The 13,866-nt window shown below is 44.5% G+C and overlaps 1 protein-coding gene across 4 annotated transcripts in view; it reads right to left on the reverse strand.

Annotated features, from left to right (window-relative positions):
• phactr3b (phosphatase and actin regulator 3b) overlaps nt 1–13,866 on the reverse strand; it is a 74,524-nt gene that overhangs the window by 36,072 nt on the left and 24,586 nt on the right. For 2 of the 4 annotated variants that reach the window (XM_047347310.1, XM_047347313.1), the window contains exons 2-6: nt 3,447–3,605; nt 3,266–3,340; nt 2,988–3,128; nt 682–918; nt 400–607 (exon numbers count right to left, since the gene is read on the reverse strand). In XM_047347310.1, coding sequence (XP_047203266.1) covers nt 400–607; nt 682–918; nt 2,988–3,128; nt 3,266–3,340; nt 3,447–3,605 — 820 coding nt within the window. Of the gene's footprint in view, nt 1–399; nt 608–681; nt 919–2,987; nt 3,129–3,265; nt 3,341–3,446; nt 3,606–3,818; nt 3,876–8,716; nt 8,766–13,866 lie in introns of those variants that run through there. The other 2 variants (XM_047347312.1, XM_047347311.1) reach the window with 2 other exon arrangements.

A 13,866-nucleotide genomic window follows, 5' to 3' on the forward strand; every position in this document is an offset into this window, starting at 1 on the left:
AGCCTGACCCAGAATCTTTTGCAAAGAAAAATGGGCAGAAATTTCTGTCTCTAAATGTGCAAAGCAGGTAGAGACATACCCCAAAAGATCTGAAGCTGTAATTACTGTGAATGTTGGGTCTACAAAACATTGAATCACGGGGGCTGAACACACTTTTCAGACTTTTATTAGTAAAACAAATTGAAAAACATTGTTTTGCATCAGCTTTAAGGTTATGACTACACTGGGGTATGTGGTTGTAAAAGTTCAAGGGGTGTATTAATACTTAAGACCCTGTGTTTTGAAAATTTTCATTGATAAAATGAAAAACTTTGCCAAACTCTGATTAAATTCCAACACCAACATAAAATGCCTTGCAAACAAATGCATCTGTTGAAAACGCTACACATGCAGACTGACCTCTCCTGTCTATGTTTGGTGGCCAGGGCGCGATGCAGTTCCTCAATTATGCAGCTGGGGGGCAGTGTTTGGTGAAGGGCCCCGAGGTGCGGAGATCCAGTGGGTGTAGAGATCCTGCCTCTCAGCAGGGATCCATGAGGTTCTTTAGGGAGTGTGAAGTTCCTGGGTAAAGTGGCTGGAGACTTTTTCACTGGTACTGGAGGAGCACCTGAAGAAGCAAGCAGTCAGATACTCTTGATAGACTACATGTCTGTGGTCACTTCATGGTCAGGGTTAACTCACCATCTAAGCTGCCCAGCCTGGTGAGCAGTTTGACAGGAAGACTTGGTGGAGGAGGGGTGTTGGCTCGTCTCTGAGGCTTGGCTGCCACCACTTCCTGTTTCCCCTTGGTGGCCTTAGCCGTTTCCATCATCTGCTCCTCAATGGGGTCGCTTACTGATGTGCTCTCATCTTCTCCGTCTCCATCCTCACTCTGATTGGTTTCTCTAACTGCCTTCAGATCTTCAGCCACATCTTGAACTGAAATGAAGCAAACATAAGAACAAGGTTCGGTCTGTTTCTCTCAAGTCTCTGTCTCCCTCTAGTGGAAAATAAAAGACATGTTGTACCATTTTATTATCACAGTCATGCTCTACAGTGCCCTGAACAAAATGCTAATTATTTGAGTCAGGTGTGTTGAAGCAGAGAAACATCTAAAGGTTCAGATTCCTGGCTTACCACATCAATACACAAGGAGTGAAATGATATTCAGACAAAAATATAAAAAGACAGATGCTTTCTGTATCATAACGACTATCTGTTATTTCTGGTTACAAGCCAGCAGGTTTTCACAGCAGGTGTTCCAGTCCCTTCCATGGTCACAGGTGTATAAAGCCCAGTGCCAGAACCATGCAGACTGCTTCTACAAACATGTGAAAGAATAGATGACTCTCAGGAGCTCAGTGAATTCCATTTTGGTACCACGATAAGATGCCACTTATGCAATTGTCTAGTCATGAGTTGTCCTCACTTCTACATATTCCACAATCAACTGTCAGTGGTATTATAACAAAGGGCCGATTGGGAATGACAGCAACGAAGTGGTAGGCCCTGTAAACTTACAAAGGGCCAGCAAACACTGAGGTGCAGGGGGCTCAGGGGTCACCACCTTTCTGCAGAGTCAATAGCTACAGACCTCCGAACCTCACATGGCCATCAGGTGAGCTCAAGAACAGTGCAGCGGAGTGGAGGGCTTCATTAAACGGGTTTCCATAGCTAACCAGCTTCATCTTAGATTTAATCACCAAGTAGTTTTGGATACAGTGGTGTAAAGCACTGGACTCTAGAGCAGTGAAGACTCTGGACTGATGAACCATACCTCTCTGTCTAGCAATCCAGCTGACCCGGAGAACCATCCGTACCTGACTGCACTGTTTCAGGTGTGAAGTTTGGTGAAGAGGGGGTTATGGTGTGGGCCTGCATTAAAGAAGTGGGCGCCTAAGTTCCAGTAAAACAAAGGATGAAGACATGAAGTGAAAACAGCAAGGGCTGATTTTTGGGGTCATTTGTTAGCTATAGTAAAACATTTGCTGGATGAGCGATTTCTGACAGGTTCTGAACCATTTTTATTGACTGACTTTTTACCTGAGGAATACAAGCTGAGAGAGAAAGGATTCATGCTGCTAGCATAAATGAAGACCAGTTGCTTTGGTTAAAGCCTGTGTTGGTGCTGGTGCTGGTGTGGGTAGGTTTTGGGTTTCAGGCATGGGCCTGTTAGAGAAGGCCCACCTATGAGATGTTTGGTTCAGGGCTGGGTTGGGCTGTAGCTACAGGAAAACTAACAGCCTTGTGGGGGGACATAGCAACAGTTACTGGTTTGTCATTTTTAATAAAAACATAGTAAAGTTGAAAAGAATAGAGACAAACTGCAAGTTAGTTTGGATTCAACAAATTGGGCCATAGACTAAGAAAGAACGCAGTGATATGGCTGCGATGAGAATGATACATCAACGTAGCTACATGGTTTTACAAGAGGAACAAACCACATCAACCCTGTTGAATTTATTGTTCAAGTGCAAATATGAAAAACCTCATCAAACCTCATATGATGTTTCTGAACACTTACTGCCAGTGGAAACAAGTTAGGACGACTGACAACACAGGCTGTGGTGAATGTATTGGCAAACATTCTCCATTTGTTACAACCAGAAGACACGGAGCAGCTCTACTGAGGAACAAGTTACTGTGAATGTTGGTCTGACTTGTACAGGGTGTAACCTGCATTCTGCCCAAAGATCGCTGGAGCTAGGCACCAGCCCAGCCCCCCCTGGGTATAGTGGGTATGGACCATGGGTGGATGTTGGTCTATATTTAAAGTGTATTCACATGAGCAGATAGATTGTGTTAGAGCAGCATTATTAACCACTAAATCATAACATGGTGGAGCTCTCCATGATTCTGAGAAGAGCTGAAGAATGGCTTTCAAAACTACGAGCTATGTGTGAAGGGAAAGCATCACTGCACACTGAACACACAGTTTAAACTTAAATTAAAACAAAAGCTTCAGATCTGAGCCTCGTGTCTTCCGTGACCACTGTGCTGGATTCTACCTGCTGAGGATTCCAGGTCACTTCCCAGGTCCTCGGTGGCACTGGCCAGGGGCGCCACGTGCTCCTCGTCTCTGTCCTCACCGTCTGACTGAGTCGGGGTATCTGGATCCTCTCCGTTACCACCACAAGCGAGATCCGACTCTGCATACAACCCATGGAAAGGACAGCGTTGAGTCTGTGTAGCAGTTGGGCATCATGCGGCTGAACAAATAGACGGTGATAAGCCTGGAACCGTTTGTGTGCATGCTGGGTGGGGGTGTTAATCACTGGTTCTGCACCTGTTTCCATCTCCCTGGGGCTTCGCCTGACGAGCTCATCTCTCTTCTGCCGTACAGCTGCCTTCTTCTCTGCTGCTGAACAACACAAACATTTATGAAGCAGGCCCAAAGAATGTTTGGCACATGCAGGCTCCTGTCTTCCTGTCCTCGAGCTGAAACTCGAGTCTGTCCCAGCACTCACCTCCAGGGGGCTTTGGCTTCTCGCTTTTCTTTTTCCTCCACTTCCATGGCTTGAAGATGCGTCCAAGGCTCGCCAGCTTGCTGTTGCGTCTGATTGGAGGTGTGCGGACTCCTGAGACCAGGCAACCAGAGTGTAGCGCTCTCTGCTGGTCCATTACATCTATCACACAAAACAGAGACGAAACAATCAGGGATGTCTCAAACAAGCAGAAGACTTAACAACTTCTTTAATACCTCCTAGCACAATTGTTCGAGTACTATGGCCATTACACCAGCATGTGAGAGAGGAAAATGTGGGTCAGTGCCTGTAAATGCCTTATCCAGCCTGATTTCTGGAGACAAGACAGAATCGCATTGTTCACGTGTGACTCACATGGTTTCAGGGCCAACAGACCTTCCTGGACCGGAGACCCACTCACAATGGGATGCTCTAGAAACGCCACAGGGAATAAATAAAATCAGCTTTGGCACAACTGCCTTCTCTCAGGGTCAGTGCAGACATCTGCAGCTTGCATTGCCCACAGACTCGATTATTCTGGGACGTGTATGTGGTGGTAAAATACATAGGAGTCAGTTTGATAGTGAGCAAATTTTACTGAACCTTGCATGTATTAAAGCCATCTGTCATGGTGGCAATAACAATTAATAAGATGAACACACTTTATTTAACTGGTATGTTTTACATGCATTTTAAAAGGCACAAAAGTGTGGATTGTTAACTGTATTTAAGGTATCACTAAAGCGTTTATAATGAAGTGAGGAAGCACAGATATTTCTTTTATTTTCTATAACACATTGACACCTATGTGCACTTCATTCAGGCAGAGAGAGCAAGAATATCAACAGATAACAGGAACTATACTGCAGCAAAGTTGCTCTGTTTCATCCTTTTGAGCTTTCAGTATCCATGTTACTGAACAGGCTGGATGTGGAGATGCTGGCAAGCTTTAGTAAATCTCACAGATAAGGTAAGGATCTACATTCTCTACAGGGGATACATACAGAGACTGCTGTTTATCAATGTTAGCTGCACTAACCGCTAATATAGGAAAATCAAGACAATTTCAAATGTCCCTTCCATAATTACTTTATGTTTCTTTTTTTGCAGCACTAGTGGCCTTTATTATTCTTATTTTTTTCAACAGTAAGCTGACAGGAAAGTGGTGGAGAGAGGGGGAAGACATGCAGCAAAGGTCGCCTGGGCCAGGAGTCAAACCCGCGAGGGCTGCGTTGGGGGCTGATGCCTCTGAATGTGGGTTGCGTGTTTTACTCCCGTGCCACCACCGCGCCCCACTTTGCGTGTGCCCTTTTTTCTTTAAATATTAGTAAAACCTGTTTTACAGCAACTGGTCCCTGAGACACAGTGTGACCTTTAATCTGTTTCTACTACAAGCTATTTTTGGCCCCTAACGTTGGCCAGAAAATAAATGTTGAATCCCAATCTCACATCTACTTATTACTCATAAAAATAGAAAAATCGAAATAGTCTGAAATCAGTATTGGCAGGTCCCAGGATCAGAAATCTGACTCAAAATTCTGATGCAAAATTCTAAAGTCCAGGTCAAGAATCTGAATTAAATATTTTGGGACAAATCCTTTTTGGCTGTGATCACAGCAACCATCTTAATCCATCTCTGCATGTGCAACAAATATTAGTAAAATCCATCTGGCCTGGGCATCCATTCAGTGTTCTTGCACATGTGTGATTTCTGCTGGGCAGTGACTCAGACATACCAAGTTCATCCAGAGGTCAGACTATAAAATGTTGAGAGAAATTGCTAATAAATGAGTAGCTATATGCTCCATTTCATAATTGTTTAGCAAGTGAGATGATCAACTCAAGATTTTTTTTCCTTCTTACATTTTCCCCAAATAAGATTGGATGAAAATACTGTGAAAATGTTAGATGTCTTAGAGAGTGATGCTGTGTCACCGTCCTATTTAAAACAAGCCCGTTAGATAAGTGCTCCTGATTCATTTGGATTGATTGGCAAGCAGGGAGAAATTATGGACTGTAATCCTGTTCGTCTTAGCTTCACATTTTCTCCTCCTCATTAGCCCTAGTTAGCATAGTTAAATGTTAAAGTTCATGTTGGACACTTAGAAAAGTGATGAAGTTTGGCTCGTTTAGAAGGGATGCCAGGAGAAAAACGCTCCTTTCCTTAAACAAACCCAGGCCTAGGCCTGCAAAATCGCAAATAAGGCTTCCATTCAAAAGACTTTCAGACATATGAAAACATATTGGAGATGTTTGAACACCAAACAACTCTTAGCAACGGTCTAGCTTGAGGGTTTAGGGCTTCAGATTTTGGACAGCTTGAAGTCATAGAGTCTAGAGAAGCCACCAAAGAGAAATGTCTGGCGACTGGAATCACATGATATTCACCTTGACTGGCCTTGACCTATGACCAGCTAGTCAGAAATGTAAAATTCAGATATTTTACCTACGCCCACATGACGGGAACAACAACAAAATGCAGATCTGACAGCTGCATGGTGCAAACCTTCAGTTCTGCCACATCCTAAACTTTCTCTATTGGACTGAGAACTTGTGACTCAATCTGAGAGAGACAGCAAGACTTTAGCAGATAGCAGGAAGACCAAACAGAGTTTCTTTGTTTATCCTTTTGGGCTTTTAACCTCTCTCCAGTTTATTGAATGTGCTGGATTTGGACATGTTGGCAGCCTTTTAATATCTCAGACCTAAGTTAAAAAGCTACATTCCTACAATACACACAGAGGCGTCTCCTTTCGCTAGCCTCGCTAACCGTACTAATCATTTATATAAAATGCAAACGGCGCAATTATTTTGGCTTTTTTGATTTTATGCATATTTTGACTACTCTATGACACACACACACAGTGTGACATTACCCCTGTTCCCAATATAAATATATAATGACCACCCAAGTCAAATTAAAATCAGTACTGGCAACTCAAAGCCTTATGAAAACAAGTGCTCAGAAATGAAGCGCAACATTTCTGATTGGTGCATAACTAACTGAGTCAACCATGAACTCTTCCGTATAAAAGTGATACCAAACACAGCAGCAAATCTACAACAGATATTGTGAAGCTCATTAAAAAAGTGTTGTTGCAGGAGCTTAATAAAGCCACCATACAAGCATGTAAACCTCAAAGAAAAGGAGCAGGATTCTAATAAAGAGTGGACCAAAATCTCTTCACAGTGATGCCAGAGAGGTCAATCCAGAGGAAGATTACGTTTGGGTTAACTTTATTAAACACTCTTTTACGGACCAAGTCATTTTTTATGTCCTGACAAGTTCGACTTAAATCAAGTAATTGCCAGATCCATTTTTCTTCACCTTCAGATATTTTAGATGTAAGCAGCTGCAAGATGAACATGTGTCACTTATTTCTGTTGAGTAACCCAAATAGCTGCAGATTCCCTTCATGTTGATTGACTAACGGCTTTAAGGATGCTTGATCTCCGGCCACAGACAGAACAAATTGAATTGGCTGCTTCCCTTCTCAGTGGGGCGCCCTGACATGTTTAAGTCGGCAGGATGAGCGACAGAGGAAGCATCCAAGGAAAGACAGACAGGCAGAATCCACAGAGGCTAACTGAGCCGACTTCTGTTATTCTTCAGCCAGAGATAGAGGGTGGCTCGGAGAAGGGACTGAAATAGGCACTCCTACACAGTCTGGCTTTGACAACGAGCTGACAGCTCAGGGAGCCTACAGCTGAGTCGTGGGCAGCCAGCGAACGGCTCCATGAGAACCTTGCCTTTCTATCAGCAGCGCCTTAATCCACAACATCTGTTTTTTCACCCCTTCAACCATGATTCATATTCACTTAGAGTCCAGGCTCAAACTCTTGGTGCAAAACTGAAACTGAATACGTTGTGAATCATTGTGAAGGATTCTGTAGGTGCACGCTGAAGAGTCAGGAGCTCAGTTGGGGGCAGGGCTGGTAGGTTCAGACGTGGACAGATTTACGGGAACCTTTCGTAAAAATGCATAAAAAAACAACGGGAAGAAAATGATATGAAATGTGACCTGACGGGTCACCATGTCTCCATGACAACCATTACCAACCGGTTTGTTTGAGAGTGAAGACAGAAAAAAACACCTTTTCTGTTTTTCCATTACAGACATAGTGGAGTTAGCTAAACGCTGCAAGGACTTTCCTCTGGCCTAATGAGAATAAGCATTTCAGCAGCAGAGGCTTTGACATGAAATTCATGGAAGAGCACCTCCTACCCACTCCAATGTATAGTTGAGGATCTGTGATGCTGTGGGCCGCCTTCTCCTCCAAAGGGCCCAGGGAAGCTAAACATCTAGTAGCATCTGCAAGTAGACTGGAAAGGGTTTCTTACTAGATCTTTTAACAGGAAATTGATCCAAGACACATGACCAAATCGACACAGAAAATTATTACAAGACAGAAAATAAACAGTTCTTCCAAAGCCATTGCAGTCCCCAGACCTGAACCCAATCAGAAACCTCCATGCTCAGCTAAAGAGAAGAGAGCCTGAGAGAGGACCATGGCCTCTGGATGATCAAGACGGACGCTGTAAAAAGGAAAGGCCAAAGATCTCACTCTCTGTATGCTCCAACCTTGTCAAATGCAACAGGAGAACACTCAGTGCTGCCCTAATGGCAAAAGAGACTCTGCGTGACAGCAGATTTTGTGAAAAGCAATTATTTGTAAATATGTTTTTTTTCCACCACAAAACAAATGTGCCCATTTTTTCTGTGTGAGATTATGCTACTTTAGTATAAGAAAAGTTCATTTAAAAGGGTTTTACACATCTTGGTTGCCAATAAATGTATCTGGTACTGAAATATGGCAAACATGTTCTCCAATTACTACTTAAGGCTGCTAGTAGGAGGTTTATTTACCCAAAAGTGCTGCAACAGTAAGGCCAGAGATGTCAGCAACTTCACATGAAAACGTTCACTCATGCAGAGCATGAACGGCAAAGCAAGAAAGATGTTGATTTTAGTAGCACACCGAATGGAGAAAAGCAATAAACCCTACATGTTACAATGATAGAATGCCGTCTTCCCTCACAGTTTTAAGGAACGTAATCCATCACAGAAGATAACCTCACAAAGCCCACAGGCAGCAGAAAGGTCAGTCATAACTTCATAAACATGTGGCGTATTATGACCTCAGCGTTCTCTGCTACAGCTGCTTGATCACTAATCAATGTGAGAAGCAGGTCAGTTGTCCAAACCATGACTGTGTGCCTGGGATGCGGCAAAGAATCCAGGTCAAGCATCTGGTAACTGTAACAAGCTCACCCAGGGTCACTGCTGCTGTTGCCATAGCTACCACGCTGGATGCTGCAGAAAGGGCCCTTGGAGGCAGAGAAATCACCACGGCATGAGGAACACGGAGTTGCTGGGTGGATGGGAAGGTTGTTGCCACACGGAGAGCCACGGAGCCGCAGCCAATCACGGCCCGGCGTGTAAACGATGCATAATGCAACTCGGGGAGAAGCAAGGAGTCCTGAAATATTCACGTGGGGGAGATGTAGGGGTTTTCATTGAAGGTTGGATTGCTGGTGGTGCAGGAAATTGTATTTTATGCGCCAGAAGGAACTGCCAAAGTCAAATGTTGTAGAGCGTATCGCTGCTTCAACCAAATATGCTCTACTACTACTGAACAGATAAAGACTGCAGATGGATCCGACCAGAGCACCTGGAAATGTCACTTCACCCTAGTAACAAAAATACATACACGTTCTGATGTTTCTGACATATTACCTAAAGACTCAATGAACTTTAGATTTAACATAGTTACTTTTGTAAAAGGAGGCAACTTAAATCAACAAACCCTCTAATAAAAAACTACCGCCATGAAAGACTAAATGTTTCCGAGCAACACTCACTTATTGTAGCACTCAGATATCCATCGCTCCTCCAGCTCACCTTACAGGTTCTCCAAGGACTGACCAGACACGAAATACTCCTCAGTCCTGTAGATTTATGAAAATTAAAACAAATCTACGTCAGAGGTTTGCCGAAATATCGGCTTAATTCCGACAGGAGCCGCGGGGAGCCAGCCTGCTGTTAAATCTGCAACTAGCTGCTCATGTTGATGTGGACCCCGCCCCTCTGGACTGGAGGAGGAGGGACGGAAAACTGGACCCCGCCCCTCTGGACGGGAGGAGGAGGGACGGAAAACTGAACCCCGCCCCTCTGGACGGGAGGAGGAGGGACGGAAAACTGAACCCCGCCCCTCTGGACGGGAGGAGGAGGGACGGAAAACTGGACCCCGCCCCTCTGGACGGGAGGAGGAGGGACGGAAAACTGGAACCCGCCCCTCTGGACTGGAGGAGGAGGGACGGAAAACTGGACCCCGCCCCTCTGGACGGGAGGAGGAGGGACGGAAAACTGAACCCCGCCCCTCTGGACGGGAGGAGGAGGGACGGAAAACTGGACCCCGCCCCTCTGGACGGGAGGAGGAGGGACGGAAAACTGGACCCCGCCCCTCTGGACGGGAGGAGGAGGGACGGAAAACTGGACCCCGCCCCTCTGGACGGGAGGAGGAGGGACGGAAAACTGGACCCCGCCCCTCTGGACGGGAGGAGGAGGGACGGAAAACTGGACCCCGCCCCTCTGGACGGGAGGAGGAGGGACGGAAAACTGGACCCCGCCCCTCTGGACTGAAGGAGGAGGGACGGAAAACTGGACCCCGCCCCTCTGGACTGGAGGAGGAGGGACGGAAAACTGGACCCCGCCCCTCTGGACGGGAGGAGGAGGGACGGAAAACTGAACCCCGCCCCTCTGGACGGGAGGAGGAGGGACGGAAAACTGGACCCCGCCCTTCTGGACGGGAGGAGGAGGGACGGAAAACTGGACCCCGCCCCTCGGGACTGGAGGAGGAGGGACGGAAAACTGGACCCCGCCCCTCTGGACTGGAGGAGGAGGGACGGAAAACTGGCACACACTCAGCCTCGGCTGAGAAACCCGCACTGTACTGATCAGAGTTAACAGACATGGGCTGAAAGCCACTCAGAGAGGAAGAAGCCGTTACTGTAAAAACTTTAAAAAGCCAAGTTAGTTTTCAAGTGTAATCCACAGCAGTGAGCAATGTATGGATTTTTGAAGAAATGTCCAGTATTCTGATAAAATAGGCATCATATTGTGGGGATGTTTCGCGAGGAACTGGTGCACTTCATAAAATAAACTATGTCTTATCCCAGTTGTATAATCACTATGTGATAATATTGACACGTCAATGTCAAGAAATCTACCAGGAAGTTGAAGCATGGGCTAAACAGGGTTTTCATTTGGCTGTTGCAAAGCCCTGGCATCAGTCCCATGGAAGATTTGAGGGCAGAGCTGACAAGGTTTTCTTCAGTTGTTGCAGCCAACAAACCTGACCCAGGTACACATGTTCTATCACCAAACTACTGTGAGAGGATTGAGGAAGGATATCCAGAAGGTTTAACCCAAGTCATACAGTTTAAAGACAACTACAGAGGAGATGTATGTTAACTGTTAAATTTGAAGAAAGTAAAAAAGCTCTGTACATTTTTGGCATTTTCAAACACTATTAAAGCTGTTAATATTTAGGAGATTTTTATGTTTACATAATTTTCAAGAAAAAACAAATCATTGGAGACTAAAGACGTTTGTCTGTGGCTATAGAAGTGAGGTGAGGCAATCAAAGCTGAATATGCTGTCAATGTAACTGTTCTGTTAGTGTGTTCATATTAACAATAACCAGGTATACCCAGACTAAACCGCTTCCATGGGGCATCATTTGCATCATTTTTTCCGCATATTTCCATAATTTGTAGCATAATTGCTTGCCGAAGACCGATCATTAATTATTCACTCAGCAATGTACTGAGTGTAAACAAAGCCTCTGTGGTTTCTGATCGATCTTTTAGTTGGCCACACACACAATACCAGCATGCAGGGAAGGCTGTGTTACATTAGACATAATAAAGTCAGTGTCTGGATGTCTCCTCAGGGACACAAGCCATAAGCAAAGACTATAAACAATGATGTAGGGTACGCAGCAAACATATTCAACATTTATAGGACTTCATCTAATACATATGGCCAAAGAGGCCTACACAACTACGATCAGTTATTTACTGCAGCAGCAGAGTTACATATTCTAAAAACACAGGAAATGTTTAGGAAAGACCACAGTTTAATGGTTGAACTAAGGTTATTTTGGAGGCTTTTACATGAACTAAAGATATACATTTTCTTAGCAAACACTTCTTGTTCCAGCAAGACAAAATGTGTGATATTTTTTATTTTAAAAAAATGGTGTGCCAGTTGTTAAGCTTGATTGATGGATGGATGGAGGTAATTGTACAAGAAAAAGCAAATAGAAATAGGTAAAACCAGCCAGCGAGACATGATCCTCTTCTGAAAATCAAGTGGGTGGAGCTCCGTTGCAGTTGCTAGTCGGGGCGGGACTCAGGTAACGTTGCTAGGTGCCAGTGTAATTTTGACGTCACAACCACAAGGCGTTTGAAAACACACACCGTGCACCATAAATGTTTTATTTTTCTAGAAAAAAAAGAACATTAATTTATGCAAAAAAAATGGCAAAATGTTTCTTTTTGTTTGGACTGTTTGTAGAAGCATTAGAGACCTAAATGGAGGTATAAAAACGATGATTAAGTAAATTTTGCATAATTGGTCCCCTTTAGATTCCCTTCTTTCCATTCCATTCTCCATAGTGCCAAGACACACTGTATAAATGTGATGGCAGAACGGTAATCACATTTGTGTTTTAAACCTTGTCTTTTTGTTGTCTACATACTTGTGTCATGCCAACTGCTTTCTACAGCAAAAATCAAAAAAAGAAGCTCATTGCTGGTTAAAACCTTTTTAAAGGCCAACTTGCGATAAATCTAAGTGATGTGTGGTACCAGAGTTTTGGGTTTGCTGTGTATGTTTGTGTGTGTGTTACAGTAAGTGTTATGCAGTCACATGGGAGACGACAGAAAGTGGAGAAGCATGGTCAGCATCAGCAGTGTAACTGCTCAGACCTGCAGTTATGAAATCCCCGTTTATGGAAAAAAAAATTGCACCAAAGCTCTTTAGAATTGATTGCAAAGTGCAAGTGCGAAGAGCTCTGAGCTTCTAAGCTTCAGAAACAAGCCACAAACAAAATAAATCAAGCAACCGTAAATGACAGTTTAAAATAATGTCTGGAAAGTCAAAATAATCTTATATTTACTCTGAAATCACCAACACCGTCACGGGGGAGGGTCTCAACCCAGTGTACTCCTGGCGCTGGACCCAGGACAGCTGTGTCAGGATGGGAATCTGGCATAAAAACACATCCAACCTACAGATATTTGAGTCTACAGGTTGGACAGTGAAGCTGCAAGGAGCAAAACGTGTTGAATGTGGATGAGCTCAAGCTCCAGGAATCAACCATTCAAACCAGATAGATCAAGCAGCATGGAGTGGCTGGGAATGAAGGCCAGGGGTGAGGTGTGTGGACAAATAAGTAACTCTAGGACTTTAGGTTTAAAAGACAGAATTAGGACCTGCAATCATGTATGGTTCGGACTGTGGGAGGGAGTCGGAGTGCATACAAACTGCATTCAGAAAGATCTCAGGCCAGGATTCAAACCTAGGATCTCCTTGCTGTGGGACAACAGTGCTAACAACTGTGCCACTTTGCTAATGTTGGACCATTTGTTCGCCACCATACCTCCCAGTGTCATCTGCTACTATATACCCCAGGATGGTCTGCTACCACAACTCCCAGCAGGAATTGCAGCTGATAGGAAGGGGCGTCGCAGCTCTGATGTCACAGTGGGATATATAAGGACACGGGAGACGCCCTACCATTGCTTTTTTGTCCCACTGGAAACCGAGACGCGGTTACCACGCAACGGAGGCGCATTATTCTGGAGAAGAAACCACATGTGGGTTTTCATTAATTTTCCTCACCGGCCAAACTCATGAGAAGCTCAACGAGCTAAGTTTTCTGAGATAAGAAGACCAGTAGACTTTACTTTATCGATCGAAGGCGTGGATTTAACACGTAACCCAAGAAAAACCCACGGAGGTTTTCCAATTAGACTAAATTTTCCTCTTTGTTTTTGTTCCAGTCGACTGCTGACGGTCCGTCATATTTTCCCCTTTTGCCAAAGGAGGAAGGCCAGCTGTCTTTGAGTTTGTCACGGGCGCGTAACAAACTCCCCCCTCTCCCTCTGCTCCAGAGAAGACAACACCAAGTAATCCCGTTTTGTTTTATTTCTATTAGAAATAGCTTGGGCAGGATAGAGTAGGATTTTAGAGCGATTTAGAATTGCCACTTATAGTCCAATGTGTTCTAAGTTGTATATGCATGAAATGTCTTATTGAAACTTTGATTGCTGTTGGACTCTGAAGCCGCCGTGCTTTGAAGCTGTGCGGGTCTCACTGTGTTTGAACACCTGAGCGCAGACTCAGGTGAACTT

Source organism: Girardinichthys multiradiatus, chromosome 20, assembly GCF_021462225.1.
Source record: "Girardinichthys multiradiatus isolate DD_20200921_A chromosome 20, DD_fGirMul_XY1, whole genome shotgun sequence".
Taxonomy (NCBI): domain Eukaryota; kingdom Metazoa; phylum Chordata; class Actinopteri; order Cyprinodontiformes; family Goodeidae; genus Girardinichthys; species Girardinichthys multiradiatus.